Raw genomic sequence first — 24,204 nt, 5'->3', positions numbered from 1 at the left:
CAACAGTCATAAAAATTATAATTAAGCAAAGATAAATAAAAAATAAACATGCATTCCCCCAACCAACCACCCACCAGTGCTATCCTAATGGTAAAAGTAGGTACTAAAGGCACAGTAAACATATTAATCACAAGTTTGTATAAAGATTCTTCTAAATAATAATTATTACAGAAAATTGTTATCATTATTACATAATTAAATTATAAATATATCTGATACATAATTCTTATTAATAAAACATATCAAATATATTTATAATTTAATTGTAAATCTTAACACTTCATACGATAATCACCTAATAACTATTGATTTTTGTTTTTAAATTTGACTTTCCCACTTAAGTCAAATACAGAAGAATTTGAAAGACTAATTATTCCATGCATTTAAATTGAAAAGAAAAAATATATAGTTACCATTAAAATACAGTTGAAGTCAGAATTATTCAACCCCCTTTAAATTTTCTTTTAAAAATATTTCTCAAATGATGTTTAACAGAGCAAGGAAATTTTCACAGTATGTCTGATTATATTTTGTCTTCTGGAGAAAGTCTTGTTTGTTTTATTTCGCCTAGAATAAAAGCAGTTTTTCATAAAAAAAAATAAAAAAAATTAAGATCTGAATTATTAGCCCCTTTAAGCTATATATTATTTGATAGTCTACAGAACAAACCATCGTTAGACAACAACTTGCCAAATTATTCCAATCTGCCTAGTTAACCTACAATAATTCACCTATTTAAGCCTTTAAATGTCACTTTAAGCTGTATAGAAGTGTCTTGATCTCTAGTAAAGTATCAAGTTATATATTATGTACTGTCATCATGGCAAAGATAAAATAAATCAGTTATTAAAAATGAGTTGACAACTGTGTTGAAAAAATCTTATCTACGTTAAACAAAAATTGGTGGAGAAAATAAACAGGGGGCTAATAATTCAGGGGGGCTAATGATTCTGTAAATGCATGATCAAATGTACAAACATTTAAGTCCCAAAAAATGTTATTACAAAATGTAACAATATCCTAGATCTCTGAGCGAACTATTTTTCTAATCATGATTTAACCAATCAGTTTCATTCCCAAAGCAGATGAATAGTTTATGAATTTGATTAATTTAGTTCTCACGTTCAGTGCATTTAACTGCCCTCTGCAGGCTACTAGTGCATAACTACAACTTCACATGTACTGTAGCATACTTAAAATGCAGCATGTAATCCAGCGTCTTGTCTCATGCTTTTAACCTCTTTTTGAAATGTAAAAAAAGACAGTTTACCATTTGCTTGTACCCAAGTTCTTCAAACTTCCCTTGTATTTTTTCCCCTTTGATATTTTTAAGAATGTAACCAGACAGTTGACAGTAGCTTTCAAGATACTTCTATAGTAGGAAAAAAAAGGACTGTCAGCAACTACTGTAAACTCTTTAGCTACCAACGTTCTTCAAAATATACTTATTTGTTGTTGTTCTAAACAGAAGAAAGAAACCCAAACAGGTTTGGAACACGTGGTGGGTAATTAAATGATGACAGAATGTTCAATTTGGAGTAAACTATCCCTTTAAAAGCTTTAGTTGCCCTTTATAATAATTATAAACAAATAAGCCAGCTAAAAATATGTTGAAATAATCCTATTTGGAATGACTTAAGTGTGAACAAATGATGACAGAATTGTTTTTTCAGGTGAACCATTTGTTTTTTAACAGCCAGGAGAACTTAAAGCCTATGCTGCATTGCTCCACACTCATTGCCCCAGCATCTCCTTTTACTACAGCTGAATTATTAGCAGCTCTGCTTTAGATTACGTGCTGTAGAGTTGTAGGGTCGTCTGTGAAGGCGTATAAGCGCTGTCGTAATTCAACCGGCGGTGGGCTGGTTGGTGGGTGGCTTAAGTGCACAACTCTAGCTGCTTTTTACAGATTGCTAAGTGGGCATTGAAATTCAAAGCATCCCACCTCTTTGTGGCACATTTATTAACATAAGCTAAGTCATCAGCAATGGGGAATAGTGATGGCAATCCAAATTAAACTTTTTCACTGATGCTAAAACACTGTGCTTAAACACATTTTGAGTTCACAAAGCATGATTACACGTCTTCAGTGTGTGCGAAGAATCTGGAGAGCAATGTAAAGTACTTTCTCTTCTCTTTAGAGAAATTGTAAGGCCCAACACATAAACAAACAAAAGCTGGATCTGCGACAGAGCAACTACTGTACGCTGAAAAAAATGATTCATTGGATTTACTACATTTTTTTAAGGTACAGTAAGTGGTTGCAAACAATTTATAATTAAACAAACAAATTCAACTGAGTAATATTAAACTTAATTTAATTGTTAAAATTCAGCCCATGTAAATAGTTTGTAACCACTTACCTTAACAATTGAATAAATACAATGAATCATTTTTTTAGTATACAGTTTCAGGAAACACTCGTCACTTCATGGTTTATTTCCCAAACAATGCATTGTATTATAGTAGCTCAGCCTCGGGTTTCGTCCTTGTTCGGGAAATGCACTCCAGGTCAACTAGACTTCACACTGCTGCCAAATGTGTCTCAAGTGCAAAGTTTAGCTCTGATATATTATTGAGTCAGTCCACATGAGCTGTTGATTATCACACATAATTGTTGACTTGACAGAATGTTGAATAAAATTGCAATACAATGTAGAGAACAATAGAATGGTAGATAGGACAATAAAATGATAGACAGCACAATAAACAGAAAGTCCATAAAGCATAGAATAATAGCAGTAGAACAAGAGGATGGTATTAAAATAATTAAAACAAAAGAATGATATAGATGACAGATAAAACCATAGAAGGACTGGCAGACTGACAAAATAGAATGACAGAACAACAGAATGATATAGATCTTGCTTCACTTAATAAGTCATTAATCTGTGATTTTGGTCTTGTTATAATATCTTATACACTGTAAAACCCAACAGTCAACTTTATCAAATGAAATGAGTGTAGTTAACCCAAAATTTACTGAAAGATAATTCTACTGATTTGAAAAGAGTTTTGAACTCAGTGTTGAAGGTAATCAGTTATTTAAATACCTCATTACTTCTACTTAAATGGAGTAACTTCACAGTACTCATATACTGTAGATTAGTTTAATAACTCAAATGGTTTGTAGCTGTCAATTTCCTTTGGCAATTTGACTTGCCTTAACGTATTGGGTTTTACTCAAATTGCTTCATTTACTCAAATGGATTAATTTTACAGTACTCATTAGGATTAGTTTTTGAACTTAAATGGTTTGTTGCAATCGGTTTCCTCAAATGGTTTGAGTTACCTTAACTTTTTGGGTTTTACTATGTAATATAACATATTAATATTGTACTATTAACTTTTAATACACTAAAAAAATTACGCTTGCTTTTTCGTTCAAGCTTCTTATTTAAAATGAACTAAAACAACACAAGTCTTAACTTTTTTTGGGATAACTTATTTATGTTCAATATATTTATATTTGTAAAAACTAATAAGTTAACTTAATTCCTTTATGTTATCCCAACACAAATCGATTTGGTGGAACCCAGCATTTTTTACAGCGTACACTCATAAGAAACTCTGTTAAAATCAGCTGTGTGTTAGCAGGTGAGCTGAACTGCATGTGTTATGTGATGAGAGTAGTTTAAAAGTGCCTACAGTATCCAGTGTGTTACAGATCAGCCACTTATGAGGTTGCATAAAAACTCAGAGAGAGAGAGAGAGAGAGAGAGAGAGAGAGAGAGAGAGAGAGAGAGAGAGAGAGAGAGAGAGAGAGAGAGAGAGAGAGAGAGAGAGAGGAAAAAAGCCAAATGATTAATGAGGAAACGGCTCGTCTCGTCAGAACAACAATTTCTGTTCTGGCACTATTGTGACTGTGTGCAGCTTCTTCAGGGCAGACATAAATCTGAGACCACCAATTGCCTTTGTTACTAATTCAAGAAGTGCCTTCTAATATTCATCAGCTCTCTTTAGTCCCAGGAGCTTTGAGGCTGGACCACTTCATATAATTTCCAAATTAATCCCTGGCTACATAAAAACGGCTTGATGGGAAGAGTTAAGTTGGGACTTCAAACAAAGCAGCTTTATGGTAAACATTTGGCAGGGCGAGCGCACAAAGAAATTCTCACATTTTAACACGTGATCGTCCCGACTAACAGCTTAGCCAGAGCACCTTTGAAGTACAGGCCGTTCCGTCGTTAATAGGAACATTATTCAGCCTTTATTTGCGAGGTCATGCTTTGCCAAGAGTCTTTACGTCAGAAACTTGATCAGACGGCGTGCGGCCTCTGCAAATGACAATGCTATGTCAGATCTCGAAAGGTTTTAACACATTTACAGACACGGAGTGGGTATCTGGCTGTCCACAAAGAAACTCGCGTCTAACTTTGGACAGGATCCAGACTTAGTGCATGCACACAGGTGTGGAACATAACTGTTCTCATTTCAATCCAAAGTCATTTCAAACTGAGGCTTCTATGGCGAAGTTCCAGACTTCATAACCTGCTGCTCCCCTGCAGATGAACAGTCAAGGCAAAAAAAAATTATTTCAGCCCACCACACCACATGTGTGTGTGTGTGTGGTATTTAAAAAACAAAAAAGGTAAGTTAAAGAGAAAAAAATGAATAATTTGACCAGTCACTTATCAACAAAAAAGTCTTTTACAGAAAAAAAAACAATGTTGTCTCAACAAATCAGCTTACAGCAGGGAAAATAAACGTTGAACACATCACTATTTTACTCAGGATGTTGGTAACAACCAAAGAAATCAGTATATGCAAAAAAACCCCAAATCTAATTAGTTATTTAAGTTAAATTAAGTTATGTGTAAAACAATGAAATGACAAAAGTATTTAACACATAAAGTAAGTAAGGTGTAGAAAGGCAGTGAAAGCCCAGACAGCAGCTGAAATCTCTCAGTAGTTATTCAGCAACACCCTGATTTTCACCCTGATTTAGCTGCTTCAGTCCAACATCTGCTGTACATAACCAGGAGGATGAAGATGAAACCAGGATGGACATTTCAGCAAGACAATGATCCAAAAGACAGCCAAGGAAACTCTCAAATGCTTTCAGAGAAAGTAAATTGAGCTGTAAAATGACTGAATCCAATATAAAATACAAATTAAAGATCACATTTGATAGACGAGAGCCACTGATTTTTACACTTTGTTGAAGTCTGTGAAAAAAAATCACACCTGAGCAATTCATGTGACTTCATTCTCCATATGAGAGGCGTCTTTAAGCTGCCATCACCAAAAAAGCCTTTTATATAAAGTATTAAATACATTTCAGTAGTTCAGTGCTTTCTGCTTGTGTCATTCTATTGGAATTGCACAACTATTTTTTCAGATTTTTTTTTTTCACATATACAACAGGGAAAATAAGTCTTAAACACATCATGTTTTTTTTTTGTTGACCAAAATCTGGTTCAATTCCATGTCAACAGCTCTTTTAGAAACATTATTTCCAGGAAAAAACAAGATGTGCTCACTGCTTATTTACCCCACGGTATGTGACGGTACTTTTTAAGATTCATTCATTCATTTTCTTTTTTGAACTGCCAACTTATCCAGCACCTGTTTTACACAGCGGATGCCCTTCCAGCTGCAACCCATCACTAGGAAACACCCATACACACTCATTCACATACATACACAACTGACAATTTAGCTTACTCAATTTACCTATACCATATTTCTTTGGACTTGTGGGGGAAACCGGAGCATCTGGATGAAACCCACGCTAACAAGGGGAGAACATGCAAACTCCACACAGAAATGCCAACTGACACAGACGAGGCTCGAACCAGGCTTGAACTCACTGCGCCACCGCATCACCCACTTTTTAAGATATACAGTTATATTCTGAACAAATTACTCTTGTGAGTCTATTATTTTTACTTTATCAATATACAGTGCAACATGTGTAATCTGATTCTCAAACAAGTGACTAGTGTGAGCTGGTTCTTTCTGCTGAATCAAAGCTGTGTAATCTGATGTCTGAACACACAAATTAAAACACAAACAAGTACGAGAATCTGAATTTCACTCAAAAATTCACTCAAATTTTTTTTTTTTTTTTGCTGCTTGTTCAAACGACTTAATTAAAAAATTAGCAAAAATACAACACAATTTTTGAGTTTTTTTGGGGGACAACTTAATTGTTTTATGTTTAATCAACTTAAAATTCTAAAAACCCTTAAGCATTGAAAAGAGGATCGGATTAAAAACTTCTATTGTGAACATACAGCAACTAGAGTGCTCTGATTCCTGATTGATTGATTCTTATGAACTGGTCTTTTTAGTGATTTAAAATATGCAGCACAACAAATATTGTCTGATTCCCTACTAAATTACTTTTATGAGCCAGTTCTATAAAGCCAATCCAAAACTTTTGATGATTCTTTCACTAAATTGCTTTCACCTTATTTACCTTTGCTCAACTAGATTTAGTCATTATATGTAGCACTGCATCAATGACACTGTTTTTTCTCTTCAGCCTGTGATTGTCATCCGGTTGGCGCTGCTGGTAAGACCTGTAACCAGACGACTGGACAGTGTCCATGTAAAGATGGTGTGACTGGCATCACCTGCAACCGCTGTGCTAAAGGATACCAGCAGAGCAGATCACCCATCGCCCCCTGCATCAGTAAGACTCCTCTGGCTTGCTCTGCTCTCTCTTCATCACTGGCTATTAATTCTTATTCTTGAAAAGGAACTGAATAAACACACTTCTTCTCTAATGTTTGTGGCCAGTAAGATGATATTGAAAATTAAAGATGATGTTAACTAAGCAATGATGCATTTCACTGATCAACATCAATACCAAATTTACATTTAAAAAATAATAATTGAAAAATCACTTAGGTATAAAAGTCAAGTATTTATTTTCCCCCAGAATTATGTACAATGTTTGAAAAGCTGTATATTTATCTGTAAAAATTGTACAATGTTGTATCCATCCTGAAATCCTGAAAATATATTTTAGAGGTTTTATTATTAACAATAAGAAACATTTTACATGATCAATGCATGCTGAAAATTTGTACATTTATAATATCTGTGTAATTTTATATATACTGTATATATATATATATATATATATATATATATATATATATATATATATATATATATATATATATATATATATATATATATATATATATATATATATATATATATATACAGTGTTCAGCATATATAAGTACACCCCTCACAAATCTATCTTTTAAATTAATATTTTTAACAGGAAGCTATATAATATTATATTTGTGCATATACATTAGATTAGTCAGTACTGAAGCAAAATCTGGAGCTTATCTAACAAAATAACTTACAATAACGGTCCTAAAACTAGTACACCCAAATTTATATGTTATAGAAAAATATTTAATACAAATTTTAAAAAGAGGAAAAATCAAGAGAAGCAAAAAAAAAAAAAAATTGTTGAAATTTTGTAGGTTGTATTTTTTTTTTTTTTTGCAATATTATGATTGAATTGAATTGTTTTTTTTATTTCTAAGTGTGTTTGGTGACTGAAATATTATTTTATTAAATATATCTGTTTATTAAATCTCTTTTGTTTAAATGCACCAAAATACATTGTCTAAATTCACTGAAAAATTTATACAAATATTTATTTTCAAAATAGGATGTATATATAATTACAGTTAAATCAGAATTATTAGCCCCCCTTTGAATTTCTTTTTCTTTTTTAAATATTTCCCAAATGATGTTTAACAGAGCAAGGAAAGTTTCACAGTATGTCTGATATTTTTTCTTCTGTTTTATTTCAGCAAGAATAAAAGCAGTTTAGAATTTTTTAAAAGCCATTTTAAGGTTAAAATTATTAGCCCCCCCCCCCCCCCCCCCTATATTTTTCCCGATAGTCTACAGAACAAACCATCATTATACAATAACTTGCCTAATTACCCTAACCTGCCTATTTAATCTAATTAACCTAGTTAAGCCTTCAAATGTCACTTTAAACTGTATAGAAGTGTCTTGAAAAATATCAAGTAAAATATTATTTACTGTCATCATAGCAAAGATAAAATAAATCCGATACTAGAAATTACTTATTAAAACTATTATGTTTAGAAATGTGTTGAAAAAATCTTCCCTCCGTTAAACAGAAATTAGGGGAAAAAAATCAGGGGGACTAAAAATTCAGGGGGGCTTATAATTCTGACTTCAACTGTATATATAAATGAATGAATGAATGAATGGTGCATTTATTTGATTAAAAATATATTTATTTGATTAAAATGATTGTATTTATTCTACAAATATTATAATATTTTTAAACATTAAACCGCTACTGACAAATTGACAGAAACTTCTAATGTGAGATAATGAGGAAAGACAATCCTGTGCATTTGTTAGCTTCATCATTTTTGGCTATGGTTTTTAAAATAAATTCATATTTATTAGTGCCCAACATTTAACTGCACGCCTGATGTCACTCAGTCAGACAATCATTTTGATCAACTTTATAAAAAAAGACACCTGACCTGACCTTAACCACTACTAATGAAAATAAATTAACAAAATAGTAGGAAAACAGTGTACTAAATTACCTATAGTTCAAAAATAAGATAAGTGACGGAACAACACATAATGGTTGCCAATAAAGCACAAAGAAATTAACTAATATGCAGCTTCTTTGATAGCCACGAGGCATCAATAACAATCCAACAAATCTCTCTATGTACACTTTTTATTATTCATGATTTAATGACCTATTTATTTCCCATATTCTTCCCTGTAGCATGAATTGACAAAATTAATAAATAAATAAACCCTGCATTTTAATAAAAATGTTGCCAATTAGCTACATCCCCTTTTGTAAAACCAACACAAAGTCAATACCGTTTTTTATTAAAAGTTATACCACTATTGACAATTAACTAAACATTCTTGTGAATATTGAAAAGTACGTGAAGGTTAATTGTACATCATATGCCATTAACTAAACAATACATTTGATAAGCTGTATAAATAATAAAAGAAAATTTTCAACCACAATAATTAAAATTGAAGCTATTCTCAAAAAAAAAAAAGAGTCTGAAAACACTGCATGAATTTCAGCACATCTCTTAAAAAATGAGTTTGACCTACGGATAAATAACAGAATGACCCAAAACGCTGTTATAAAAGCACAAAGAAATCAACTATTATGCAGCTCCTTTCACAAATTACTCATGTGCCAAATGAGGTCGTCCAACATGATTACCACCCACAGAGACATCAATAATAATGCTCCAAAGAAACTCTGCATAAACACCTATTATTATTATTCATGGTTTCATGGCCCCGGCCCATTTAATTTCCGTATCGGTCCCCTGTTCCATTATTTCTTGGATGGACATTTTGCTGATTGCCCTCTGCTAAGTCAAACAGACCATAAAGCCCTGGCTGACATGACCTCGTCTGCCCTGAAACCTCGCCGACGGCCTTTTAAACTCGTAAATCTGCTCCAGGGGCATGATGGGTGATATGTTTATTGGCAGTATCAACAAGGCAGCAGCCGGTCTTTGTGGCCATTAAAGACAGAGCCAAACAGCGGCTGGCATTTCTCGATAAGATGTGCAATACAATGCGCAGTTATTAATGCGCAGCGCTCCTATTGTGCTGTAACTGATGACATGGAAATAAAGATCTATCTGGCCGGCTGACAAAAGCAACCATGGCCGTTCAGATTTGCTTGGCAATTCGCGCAGACAAATGAAGCCCCAAGAAACTCAATTTCGCCTCATTTCTTGGGGTACGTAACAAATGTGCTGTTAAACCTGGAGAGGGAAAGTAAGCGCCGGGTTAGTGAGTGGAAAATATTCAGTTTCTCATATATTTTTAGTGATTGACCATGCTTTTGTTTTAATAGCCAGATATATATATATATATTTATATATTTGCGACATCACATGTTTTGCCAAGTGCACTTTTTAACAAGCCTCTGTCCCCCAGTTGGGGTAAATCTAAGATGAGAACACTTAAAATGAGGAAGAGAGGGAAAGCTGTTAAAACTAGACACCACCAGTTCTTCACGCCATCAGTCAAATAAAGCTGATATGTGTAGTAAAGGAATATTGTAAATGAATTGAGTATTCTGTCATTATTTACAGTACTCTCCCTTGACTTCTTTAGTTTAGTTTAGTTTAGTTTAGTCTTTTTAAATCCTCTTGGGGCAATTGATTCTGACATGGTGGTGCTTCATGTATAACAAGAATGACACATTTAACACAAAAAACTGGAAAAAATTCAATAACATAATAGATAAAAAATATTAAAAATTTCAAAAAATATAATAATAACTAATAATAAATAATAATCTATTCGATGTCTAATGTGAAACATTGCGATGGACGATGCCATCGTCGTTATAGGTGGCGGTGAATTAATTATTTATGAATAATTTATTAATTTATAACGAATTAATTATTTGTAGCCTACCGTTTCAACTACCTGACCCGCAGGGTCTTTGTTTTACCCATAACCAAATCACAAATATATAAAGATAAGTTAAACACAAATTACCACCTGTCAATCACTTTTCCTGCGGGACTGTGTGATCTGTGTTGTTATAATGGCGTCGACAAACTTGGTTGGGAAAAAAGGTGCACAACCAACATGAACCAACCAACAGTATCTGAGGTTTTCGCTAAAATGACTAAGTACAAGTGTGAAAGCCAAAGATTGAAGCAGTTTACTGACGATGTGACATGTTACCTGATAGATTCAAAAGACAGAAGAGTCAATAGATAGAGAGAACATTAATTTAATATCACATTTAACAACTAGTGAGATGCAGTCCAGCGGTATATCCTTGATAAACTGTCCGACGTGCACTGCTCTCTGGGGTTTTGTGCTCAAAGCACCTGCTGACTGCCTGGAACTGCCTGGTGTGTGTGTGTGTGTGTGGTCATGTAGTCAGCATTTTCAGCGGTATAGTGTGGAAGGATGGCTTTTCAGAAATGCTATAAGAAACGCCAGTGTGGACATAGATCATTTTCTTTAGTTTCATTTTAAAACTAAGACGTATTAGTGTAAACGGGGCCTAAGTGTGTATTTTTCACAAGCGGGTTGCTGCTGCGATGGGGGTGGAGGATCGCGATGCCTGCTTAGCATCGTGATGTCTATCGGCCATCGACCCAACCCTATTGATTAACTACATTTATTACGTAACTGAATTGCTTCAGGCACAAAAGAACATTTACTGTAAACCAATTTGTGGAACATCTTATTGTCCTTAGAAATCGCCCAGGAGGCATCCACTCAAAATATTTGTTTTGGGGTGTTTGCTATCACCTAGTATTTTATGTGCCATCCTTAACACCTGCTGTTCATAGTAGGATGCAAGACTTCGCAGGGGAACTCTTAAAATTTTGAGCACAAATTAACAATGCCTTGAAAATGATTCTTATTTTTTATAGACAGTGAGAAAAAACAGCAAATAAAGGAAATAGACAAAATACTTTCAATAAATGAACTGTCATAAACACGTTTAAGTTTCTTTCTTATGTTGAACACAAAAGAAGATTTTGAAAAATGCTGGAAACCTGTAACTATTGACATCCAAAGTATTTTTTTTTTGCTTCTATGGTAGTAAATAATTGCGTCCCAAATGACTCATTATATATTATGCACTGTGTGTACTGTATGACTTTATTGTCATCCCAAATTTCACACTTTTTTAATCGGTTGAATGAGTGCATCATCCAGGTATCTAAAGTGCATTTATTCTTTTTAGAATTTTATTGAGAATGCAGTACCTATACAATAAATTGGAGTACAATAATACAAATTTGTGCGATTTTGGTTGCACATGTTTGGTAGTTTTTAACATTTTTCAAAATATCTTCTTTTGTGTTCAACTGAAGAAAGACGTCCATAAAGGTTTGGAACCACTTCTGGATGAGTAAATATTGTGTAAAATAATTTTTTAGGTGAACTATCATTTTAACCTACAAGTGAAGTGTTTATTGATAGCAGTAATGCAATTAAAGTATGACATGAGGATTTTATTGCTTGTTCTTGATGGTTTTTTACAGAAATTCCTGTTGCTGCTCCCACATCCTCCTACAGCAGTCCAGATGAGCCCACAGGTGAGTTCAGAAAACAACAAACTAAAATACCTTCAAAATTTGGTGCAGTTTCTGTTTGACCTAAATAAAGCACTTATTAGACACCAACATCTACACTGTAAAAAATCCTATCTATTGAACTTGTATTATGTTAAACTGTCTTAATACAGCTTGCTTAACTTATAAAATTAAGTTAGAACATGATTAACTTGGTTTAATAAGTTACAATGAACTAAAAACATATGTTGTCAGGACTATTTGATCATATCATTTTTACAGTGTATATTTTAAAACCAAATTTGTTTTTCAGATAGTATTTCAGATTTTTTACAACTATGTTTTAATCATACTCTTTAAACAAAATGAGCACTGTAAATTAATGCTATATTAATAACTTAAAGTATTTTTAAAAGTCTGTTTTCATATCAGGGCAAGCAAACTTATTTTCCTTTATTTCTTAGAGGTTTCTTATTTCTCAAAATTACCTTTTTACTTTTTATATTTATAAGGCATAAACACGGTTCCATAACTCTTGTATATAATGTTAAATAAAATAATTGCGCATAAATAAAAAAAAAAGATCATATCCAAAGTACAAATTTTTTTGTGTGTGTGACAATGACATGAATAAAACAAAATATTAAATTAAAAGCTTAATAATAAAATGAATAATAATCTAGATATTTTGTGTACACTATGCTTACACTATTTATTTAAATGCTGCAAACATTTTTATGCTGTTTATATGCTAAGAAATAAATGCGCAAAATAACTGCCAGCTCTTAGTTTTGTTTTTTAATTGACCAACCCAGAAAATATAGTGCTTCAGACTACTAAAAATGTAAGTGAAATTCACTGTTTTCAGAGATCAACATCACATAAAGCTATTCCAAAGCATAAATAAACAGAAACCACCTTATACTCTCTTCACTTCTGTTGAAATATACATTCACACAATTGTTAATTAGCAGATATTGTTCCGCGTACCAAAGTCATCATACACAATAGTACAGTAAAACCCTTCAGGGTGATAAAAGACCCCTCGCTGACTTTACAGCATGCCTTAGTTTGCCAAAACACAGCCCCAAATATCCCTTTCCCCTCATGATCTGCTGGAGTTTTTCCTCAATCATGACGATATCAACATAAGCCGTGGCTTTGCTTTGTCTCAGTCACCAGTGAGACTGCCTGGGACCTTAATCTGATTACATGCTTCATTTGAACGAGTTTGCTTTCCTGTCACACTCTGTGAGGGAGAACACACTCGTGTACGCTCATTCATCCTCAATTACCCAGGCTGCCCGATCACTGTCTGCGCTGTGCAAGAACTGCAGAATGTGCAGTCGCCCCATTCAGCCAAACTCTGGCTCTCCGCTCTCAAACTATTTAGTAAGAACAACTGGTTAGTGCTCATGAAACCACCAAGTTGATGTGGTCATGCTGGTTTAAATCTGATCTGTGTCATGACCTGCATTCGATTTTATATATTTTTTTCTTTTGTTCTTTAGTATTGCATTAAATCTACTATATTGTCTTGCTCAATTTTACCTGTAAGGGAAGTCTATTTTTGCACACATCTACTGTAAATGTAAAGTGTTTTTATACATAGTCCCTATGAACAAATGAAATGTATATCACTTAAAAATTATTTTGTACAAAAATCATAGTAGTTATTAGGATTAATGTAGCTTAAAAATGCTTGAGAAAAACTATGATATTTGCAGATAAACACAATAACTAAAAAAAAAGAAAATAGTTTGCAACATTTTGATCACTAACTTAGTATTTATCAGTGATTTGTATCAAACTAAAATAACAGCATAATTAATATAAACGATTACTGATTTAATATAGAATTATACTAATAAGAACTGAATATACAGTTGAAGTCAGAATTATTAGCCCCCCTTTGAATTTCTTTTCTTTTTTAAATATTTCCCAAATGATGTTTAGCAGAGGAGGAAATTTCCACAGTATGTCTGATAATATTTTTTCTGCTGGAGAAAGTCTTGTTTGTTTTATTTTGGCTAGAATGAAAGCAGTTTTTAATTTTTTAAAAAACATTTTAAGGTCAACATTATTAGTCCCTTTAAGCTATATATTTTTTTTCGATAGATTACAGAACAAACCCTCGTTGTACAATAACTTGCCTAATTACCCTAACCTGCCTAGTTAACATAATTAACCTAGTTATGCCTTTAAATGTCAATTTAAGCTGTATAGTAAAATATATTGAAAAATATATAGTAAAACATTATTTACTGTTATAATAACTAATAATTCAGGCTGGCTAATAATTCTGACTACAACTGTATATCAACTGTACTGTTAAAGTTTTCTACTAATCACGATCTGGAAAAAAATGTACCATGGTTCATTAAAAAATTTTAAGTAGAATAGCATTCTTGACAATGATAATTTGTAAATAAGCATTGAGACATCATATTAGAGTCTTTTCTGTAGGATCACTGAAGACTGGAGTAATGATACTGAAAATCCAGTTTTGACATTGTAAAATTTGTTAAAAAAAAAGAAAACTGTTATATAATATTATAGTAATTGCAATAGTTGTAATAATATTTCACAGTACTGGCACTATTTATTGCAGCCTTGAAGTACTGCCTTTAAGTATTATTTAAATGATTTAATTAGTCTTTAATTACTGTCAAAAACGTTGGACCAGTATTTAAATAATATTATATTTACACCATTTATTGTATGACAAATCTCAAAATCAGATAATATTTGATAAAAAACATGTCATGATACACATTTATTTTTGTGTATCACAGCATGTTTCTGTCTTCAACTACAAAGTATCTATTCACTTATCAACTTTCATTAGATATAAATTTACCTCAATTAAATTATTCATTTAAAACCTAAATTAATTTATTCAACTACTTCTCTTAGTCTCGTCACCTGCCCTGCTAGAGTCAAGGGGTTCCCAAACGTTTTAGCCAGTGACCCCCAAAATAACAATTCCAGTGACTCACGACCCCCACTATCCTTGGAGGTGATTATAAACATGGGCACAATGTTTACAGCACAAGACAATTCTTGGTTTAATTTTTAGACCACCACCTGGAGATGATCCTCCATGTTCAGTTATAGCCTTTATTTTTATACGTGAGTGGCGTTAAGGTGTCAAAGTTTAACATTGTGCCGTAAAATCAATCTGTTGCTCTAACACTATTGCTCTGTCATTAATCTAGCTGATGGCTTTTTATTTGCATGTTTTTTTATGTAACTTTTTAGTACAATTTTTATCTTCTGTGGGTTAAAATATGGTAATTCTAATAGTTTAATAACATATATGAGATTTTTCGAAATCGAGGAACACCCCCCCCCACCCCCAACCACTGGTCTAGTACTAAGCAAGCCACCACTGATCTAGTACTAAGCAAGCTAGTGTGGTTCCCTGATGAGCAGCACAGTTGTGCTAAAGGGACTCTATTAAGTAGACATTTGTCCCTCCACAGGGGACGTCCATTATTGGTGGACGTGGGAGTAATGGTAGCGTCAGGCATTGTACTGCTTGCCTAATGTCTGTCCAGTCTTATCAAAGAGAGACAGGATAAGGCGGACAAGGGCCATCGCCACACAAAAGCCGTCCCGTCCTCTGCGCATGCATTTACATGGAAATCAGGCGTGGCCAATATGGACCGGTCAGAATCATTTACTTTAGTTGACACCACCCCCTTCTCCACACTTTCTCACTCCCTCCACCTCTAGTTCACCCCCCCCTCCCCCCTCACAGTCCTTCACATCCTAATTCTGCGCACCAGCTTTTTGTGTTCCACCACCCCCCAAAGCTGCCAGACATCTCGCTCTTCTAGCCCTCCAACCCCCCTCAACTTTCCCCTTCAAACTTTCTCTTTTTTTTATTCGGGTTGGTGGTTCTTTCCTGCTTCGCCGTTGCCCAGGTAACCTCATTCAGACGGAATATAAAGGGACATGAAAAGGGTGGATTGGACAGAGGGCTGGAGAAAATAATGAAGTTTGTCCATATTCAGGCGAAAGCTGAAAGGTCTTCTCGCTCCCATCTTGTCCAGTCCGGCAGAAATCTTCAAGTTATTACACTAGGCAAAGCAGCTGTGACTAGAGACTCTTAAGATAAACAGAACGATAAAATTATAGAACAGTAGAAAAACAAATAGATGGATGGATAGATGGATAGATAGATGGAACAATAAACAGAGTGATGAAGGATAAATAGATAGATGAAACATTAAATAGAACGTTGGATGGATGGATTGATTGATGGATAAATAGATGGGCAGACAAATGGATGTATGGAACAATAAACAGAACATTGGATGGATGGATGGATGGATGGATGGATGGATGGATGGATAGAAATAAATATAAGATAAAACGCTGGATGAATGGAATAAATAGTATATAGCTGATGGAGCGATGGAACATAAAATAAAAAATTGGATGGATAGAATATTAGAACTTCAGGATGGATGGAGGAATAGAATGAAAGATAGATGGATGGATGGATAAATAAATATATGAAACATTAGAATAAAACTTTAGATGGATGAATGGATGGATGGATGGAACATTAAATAGAATGTTGGATGGATGGATGGATGGATTCATGAATGAAACGTTAAATAGAATATTGGATGGATGGATGGATTGATGGATGGATGGAACGTTAAATAGAATGTTGGATGGATGGATGGATGATGGATGGAAAATTAAATAGAATGTTGGATGGTTGAATGGATGGATGGAACGTTAAATAGAATGTTAGGTGGATAGATGGATGGATGGATGGATGGATGGATGAATTGATGGGTGGGTGGATGGATGAATGGACGGAACATTAAACAGGACATTGGATGGGTGGATGGATGAATGGATAGATGGATGGATGGAAGGAAAATTAGATAGAATGCTGGATGAATAGAATAAATGTTATATAGATAATGAAGGGATGGAACATAAAATAGAACCTTGGACAGATAGAACATTAGAACTTTTGGATAGTTGGACGAATAGAATGAAAGTTGGATGGATAGATGGATGGATGAAACATTGCATATAATGCTGGATGAATAGAATAAAAGATATATAGATGATAGATGAATGAATCATTAAATTAAATGTTGGTTGGATGGATGGATGGATAGAATATTAATACATCAGATGGATGGATGAAAAGAAAGTAAGATATATGGAACATTATAATGCTGGACATATTTATAAAGCGGCTTTGACACAATTTGAAGTGTGTGAAGAGCTAAAAGTGACTTGATTTGGATGATGGATGGATGGAACTTCAAATAGAATGTTGAATGGAAGATGTATGTATGGACGAATGGAATGCTTAACAAAACATTGATAATAATAAAAACCAAGATTGATACCTAATGAATGGAAGGATGGATACATGTATGGAACTATGAATAAAATATTGCATAGATAGATGAATAGATGGATGAATGGATGGATGGACAAAACAAAAAACCAATGGATGAGAAGTTAGACTGGTGGATTGATGGATGGAAAGATAAATAGAATGGCAGATTGATGGAATGTTAGATGGTGGGTGGATGGATAAATATTGTAGAACACTGAAAGAATGTTGGATGGATGGATAGGTGAATGGGCAGATGGATAAAATGGTAGAGCATTTAGATGGATGGATGAATAGATGGATAGATTGAGAGAATGGAATATTGGATGATGAATTCATAATGGATGAATGGAATGTTGAATAAAAAGAACAACAGATAGATAAACGGAGGTTGGATGGAGGATAAACAGATCTATCCAAATATAATGTTTTATAATTGTATATATTATTCTATATTTTATAAACCTCCATCATGCTCTCACTCCTCCAGAAATGCTGAGGTTATTACACTATAAGTGAAGTATCTACAGTATACGACGAGAGACTCTCGGGTTTCAGTTTGCATCAGGAGAAGCGATCCATTTTAACACCCTAGTTTCAGTCCAAAAGGTGCCTGGCGTTGAAGTTTTTCCATCGCCAAGGCCTCCGTGTGGGGTTCGGGTCTCTACGGTGGTGTTGAATAGATGTACTCAGCGCTAAAGCTATAAATCATCACGCTGGATGGCGTCCCTGAGGTTTATATGTGGAAAGCTGCGTTTAAATGAGGATTGGCTATTGTGGGCATTGTGACGGGGGTGTTCTGTGTCTGAATGAAGTTTAAATGACCTGTGCACCCCCTGCCCTGACATCGCTGAGTAAGTGGGGGTATACGGGGAGGTGCTGATAATTAGGGTGAGAAAATGACTGGGTTAAGTTAAGAAAAGATTAAATGATTAAATACCCATTAAGTCTTAATTAGTTCTAATGCGACTCTTTTGAAATGTGCCAATGACAAAATCATCTAGACACTTGAGTCACACTTTAAAGCGCACAAATGGTATTTCATTAGACAATATAATATAAAACAAGTGCTCTTACCAATTATTTCCAGATTTACATTTAGTGCATGTACACAAGTCAATGATTTATGGAAATATCCTCTAAAATGTCATTCGGTTGAACAATTTAACAAAGTTTAAATAACAAAAATGCAGTTAAGCCTTTTTGAAACAAGAAATATATGATGACATATTAAAGACTTCATTTAAAAATCACAATGCAGCCCCAGAATACTAATTAATTGTCAATTTTAATCTTTTAAATCACCACTTTCATTTAAACCAAAGTTTTCAGCATGATTTTTTTTGTTATTACGTTTTTTTAATATGTACAAGTCAGAAAAAAGTATTGTTTCATTTTTTAAAAATTGTTTTGCTTAGTAATAATTAGGGGTCGATATCGAATGTTCGAATGTCAATCGATATCGAATGTTCCCCCCCGATCATCACTCGAATATATATATATATATATATATATATATATATATATATATATATATATATATATATTTATTTTTTAACACATCTATAGTTATGCGATGGCACAGAGTTAGCCTTCACACAAAAACAGCAACGCGTGTAGCATGACGCTACATTGGTTAAATGCCGGTGTCCTGACATTTTATCCTACCCATCAGATTATGCTACCAACACTGTATTTGAATGGTTCTGAGGTTGTGGTTAGGGATTAAGTAGGTTAGGGTGATATTACTGCTTTAAATATATAATAATAAAGCTGATGAGATTTTTGGTGTCGTTGCAAACGTCCTTGATGAGAACAGAAACAGGCTCAAACCTGACAAGGTAGAGATGTTAGTTTTTATTAAGAAAAACATACATTTCCTTCTGTGAAACTTACTACTGTGATGACAGAAAGAGTTAGGGGTTCAGTTCCTAAAAGCACATTACTGGCTTTGCAAACACTGTGGTATTTTAAGTTGAGGTGCTATTTGTTTTTATATTAGATTTTTTTTATAATGACTGCTGCACTAAAGTCCAAAAGTAAAGAATTTATGTTATTTATTACTTGATTGTTCAAGCTACCTCACAGAAGTTCTCTGTTTGTTAACAGAGTTGCTGAATGTTAAAATAAGGTGAATTAAATAAAGAATAAGTAACATCCTGGTTCTGCTTCTTCACTCTTCTTTTTTATTTTTTATGTATTATAGAAGTATCGGATCAGGTTTCGGTATCAGTAGATACTCAATATCAAATGACTTGAACTCAGACTCAAGTGCAAAACAAAATCTGATTGGGACATACCTAGTAAAAATAATAATAAACTTTATTTTTATATAACGCCTATAAGGTAGCAGCTCAAGGCATTGACAGACATAAAATGTGCAGCAGTAAAAGATACATACAAGGAAAAAATGCTAAGAAAAAAATCAATGATAAAAAATAATTAAAAACACATAAAATGAAAAAATAATAATAGTAGTAATAGATCTAAAAATCAAATAAAAATCAAATAAAAGCTCCTCTAAAAAGTAATTTTTAAAAGATAATTTAAAAACACTCAGGGATTCTGCATTGCGAATATCAGAGCTTTAAAGAGTTCCACAACTTAGATGCCAATGAAGAGAATGCCCGGCTTCCAATATATTTTAGCCAAGTTGATAAAAAAAAAACTATTAGATGAATTAGAAGAGTGTAAAGCACGTTTAGTGATGAAGTAACATTATTACACTATTTTTTTAATTACATTTTATTTTCACAAAGCCTATTTGAAACTTGCATTTATTATGTTTTCTATACATGTAAAAACTACCTGCCTGTTATCTTCCTCAGACTGCGACTCCCACTGCAAAGCACCCAAGGGCAAGATGAAGGTCACCATGAAAAAATACTGCAAGAAAGATTTCGGTAAGTAGCTGTTATTTAGCTGTCTTTTCCCCTTCACGTCACTAGACATCTTTCTCTTTTCTATCTCTTTCTTTATGTGCTCCCCCTCTCTCTCAGTACTGACAGCTTCTTCAGAGGCTAAAGGTTTATGTTTTAGCATCAAAGCGTGTGAACTCAGCAGGTTTCTCCAGATGGACATGCTCAAACTGCCTCGCAGCATCTAGAGGACAAAGGGGACAGCTGGTTCCTGTTGAAAGCAGAGATTTCAGAAGTTTAAATACTAATATAGTTAATACAATAAAGGACTTATAGAAGTTCAAGAATGCAGATATAGCTTTAAAGGTTGTGAGTGGCTGAATAGACCCTTAAAAATATGGTCTGGGCCGGTTTTTATCGGCTTCTTGAGAATGTTCTACCACATATGTGAAATGGATTACAAAACTTTAAAAAAGAATATTATGCTCACAAAATCTGCACTTATTTTTTATAGTTATAAAAAAGAATGGACATATTGTAAACCAAGGAACAAATTCATTCAATCATTTTTCTTCGGCTTAGTCACTAATTTATCAGAGGTCGCCACAACTATGGAGAGATGGAGCATAAAATAGAACATTGGATGGATAGAACATTCAAACTTTGGGATGGTTGGAAGAATAGAAAGAAAGATTGATGGATGATGGATGGATGGATTGATGGATAGATATGGACAGAACAATAAATAGAACATTGGATGGGTGGATGAATGGATGGATGGATGGAACATTAAATAGAACGTTGGATGGATGGATGGATAGATAGATGGAACATTAAACAGAACATTGGATAGATGGATGGATGGATGGATGGATAGAACATTAAATAGAACGTTCTACCACATACAGTATGTGAAACGGATTACAAAACTTAAAAAAAAATTATCTTATGCTCACAAAATCTTATTTTTGTAGTTATAAAAAAGAATGCACATATTGTAAAACAAGGAACAAATTAATTAATTTATTTTCCTTCGACTTAGTCACTTATTTATCAGGGGTCGCCACAGCGGAATGAACCGCCAACTATTCTGGCATATGCTTTACACAGCGGATGCCATTCCAGCCGCAACCCAGTACTGAGACAACTGAAACAAATAACATTTTAAATATATTAAAATAGAATAACGTCTTTATTGTCACATGATCCTGGAAAAATATTTCTAAAATTTGCAAACATTTTTGATTAGTATCACTGCTGCAAACAGTTGTGCTACTTAATATTTTTGAGGTAAATCATGATACTTTAATTTTTGCTAAATACAATGTTCAGGACGCAACGCAAAAGAATGTTTCTTTGACAGCACACAGGTCCTCTGGCTGTTTGCAAAGCCGAGAAAGAGATGTTTGATTTCACAGTGTGATATCATAAACTCATTCCTGACTGGCCTCAAGTCTGGAAACACATCTGAGATTTGCAGCGTCCAAGAGCGAGAACCACACTGGCTATGCTCAAAACACTGCCAAACTAAAGAACAAAGAAAATGAAGAAAGACAGGCAGACAGACACGTGTCCTAAACCTGTAATTTGTCTGTCCTTAATAAAATAACCTTACATTTCTGATTTTACTAAAGCATAAAAATGTATGAACCAGGATTGTCACATTGCATTGGAGAGTATGCTACAGTATGTAAGGTAACACTTCATAATAATGGTCCATTAGTTAATGTTTGTAAATCTATTTACCAACATGAACAAAGAGTTATTAATCGCTGTATTTATTCAACGTTGTTACCGTTAGGTAATGTTATTTAAGTTAAAAAACGCTATAGTTTGTTAACTTAATGTGCATTAACTAATGTTAACAAGCTCAACTTTGGATGTTAATAATACATTAGTTAATGTTGAACTATGATTAATAAATGCTTTACAAGATTATTTATACTTAGTTAATGTTAGTAGATTAACTAACATTAACTAATGGATCATTATTCTAAAGTGTTATTGTATTGTATGTGAAAAATACCTAAAACCAACAGTTAAAAATGCTAGAATCCTAAATATTAAGGCTTTTTGGCATTGGTGGTTTCATGAAAACTATTTTTATCCATTAAAACTTTCTAATCCACAAGTGTTTTCTTATTGGTTAATATAGTTAATTTACTTTAAAATTTTAAGTAAAGTCAACTGATAGATTTAAAAGCACATATTCAATTAAACCCATGACATTGTGATTGCTAGCACCATGCTCAATTATTTGTATTATTGAACCCCTTGTGCAACAGATTTGTTAATATCAGCATGTGAATAGACTATGCAATCAACAACAGGCTTTGTTTTAATACACTGTTAAAAAAAATCTGTAAATTAGCAGTTTTCTGTATTTTGTGTATAATGTGTATTATGTTCTTATATTTTATTTCCTCCCATTTATTTATGCTTTTGAATCGCGTAATGAGACCTTGATCTTTCTTTTGACAACTTTTAGCCTTAAAAAGTTGAAAAAAGTTGGACTTTTATTAACATTTTTAATAGTCTTAAACGACTAAAATGTCAATAAAAGTCACTGTTTTGTTTGTAGAGCCAAATTTTCACCATCAAAAGTCAACAGAGCAGAGATCAACATCCCAGAAGGCATTTCACAACTGCATTTAAACAGAAAACACAAAATACGGAAACTTTTAATTAACAAATATTTTTACCAGTGTACTTAACCATAACTCTTGTCACAATTACAGGTCTATATGTCCAAATGTTCGAGGCCACCATAGAATAAAGCTTCAGTTTAGTTTTAAAATTTATTTAAAACATGAATTGGTAATACTTTACAATTCGACATCATTTTGATTGTCCCTTGAGACATAATGATGACTGTAAGTAATATGTAACCACAAGTCAACAAGTGTCAGCTTTGGGCCGATGGCTGAGCATCTGATGCATATGGCACACAAAACTGAAAACAATTCTTTAAATTGCCAATTGCCAGGCTCACGTTACTCCTTTATTATTAAAGTTGTTCAGTATAATGTGCCAGACATTATTGCTCAGGTTTAACCTATTTGCTCTACTGATTAAATATATAACATTATAAATATATATAATATTGACATAAAAGGAACTTGAATTATGAAGGTTTGTGCAAAAACCCAAACAGAAACATTAGCAATCATCAAGAACATCTGTACATTTATGTTTATTTATTTCAAAACAAGGGACAGTGTACATTAATCCACACAAATTCCCCAGGAACGTAAATGTATCCAAATTAGCCCAAAGACTAGTTTTCATTGGTGGCCCCTTAGCCAGATGTTAAAGGCCATACCAATAAAAAAAACTAATTCCAACTATAAACAATACTCAAATTAGGGCTGGACGATTTGGCCTAAAATCAAAATCTCGATTAATTGAACATTTTAACTCGATTACGATTATTTTATTTATTCATTTATTTATTTATTGCCCTCATAGTAAACTGATAAGTTTTGTACAGTAAATGCACTCACATATTACAAGTGAGAGTTTTTGAATGAAGGGTGCATGACTTTATTTTAAAATAATTGAAGGAAACACACACTATCTACTATCTATAATTATTTATTGAACATCAACATTGAACAACTGCAATTAAACCACACATTGCCTGAAACCAACATTTTTTTTTCTTTTAAAAAAGTGAAAATAAATAACTTGAACTTTTAGAAACAAAAATTATTTTAGTGCTTTTCATATTAAAAGTAGAAAATAAGCAGTATCTCCTCTAAATAAAATTGCTCTTGTATATCCTATAAATATTTTTTTAAACAGGGCATTTCTTGCATCTTCTGTAAACAAATATTTTAAATGTAAATTATAATTTTAATGTAATGGATATGCAATCTCAAGGCAGCTTCCACTC

At 33.3% G+C, this 24,204-nt stretch overlaps 1 protein-coding gene across 2 annotated transcripts in view; it reads left to right on the top strand.

The window, feature by feature from the left end:
* The window catches only part of ntn1b (netrin 1b), an 89,109-nt gene that overhangs the window by 46,662 nt on the left and 18,243 nt on the right, over positions 1-24,204 (top strand). For both annotated transcript variants that reach the window (XM_056453476.1, XM_056453475.1), the window contains exons 4-6: positions 6,491-6,640; positions 12,045-12,098; positions 20,280-20,354. In XM_056453476.1, coding sequence (XP_056309451.1) covers positions 6,491-6,640; positions 12,045-12,098; positions 20,280-20,354 — 279 coding nt within the window. The remainder of the gene's footprint in view (positions 1-6,490; positions 6,641-12,044; positions 12,099-20,279; positions 20,355-24,204) is intronic.

Source organism: Danio aesculapii, chromosome 3, assembly GCF_903798145.1.
Source record: "Danio aesculapii chromosome 3, fDanAes4.1, whole genome shotgun sequence".
NCBI lineage: Eukaryota > Metazoa > Chordata > Actinopteri > Cypriniformes > Danionidae > Danio > Danio aesculapii.
This window is presented reverse-complemented; position numbering and strand designations above follow the sequence as displayed.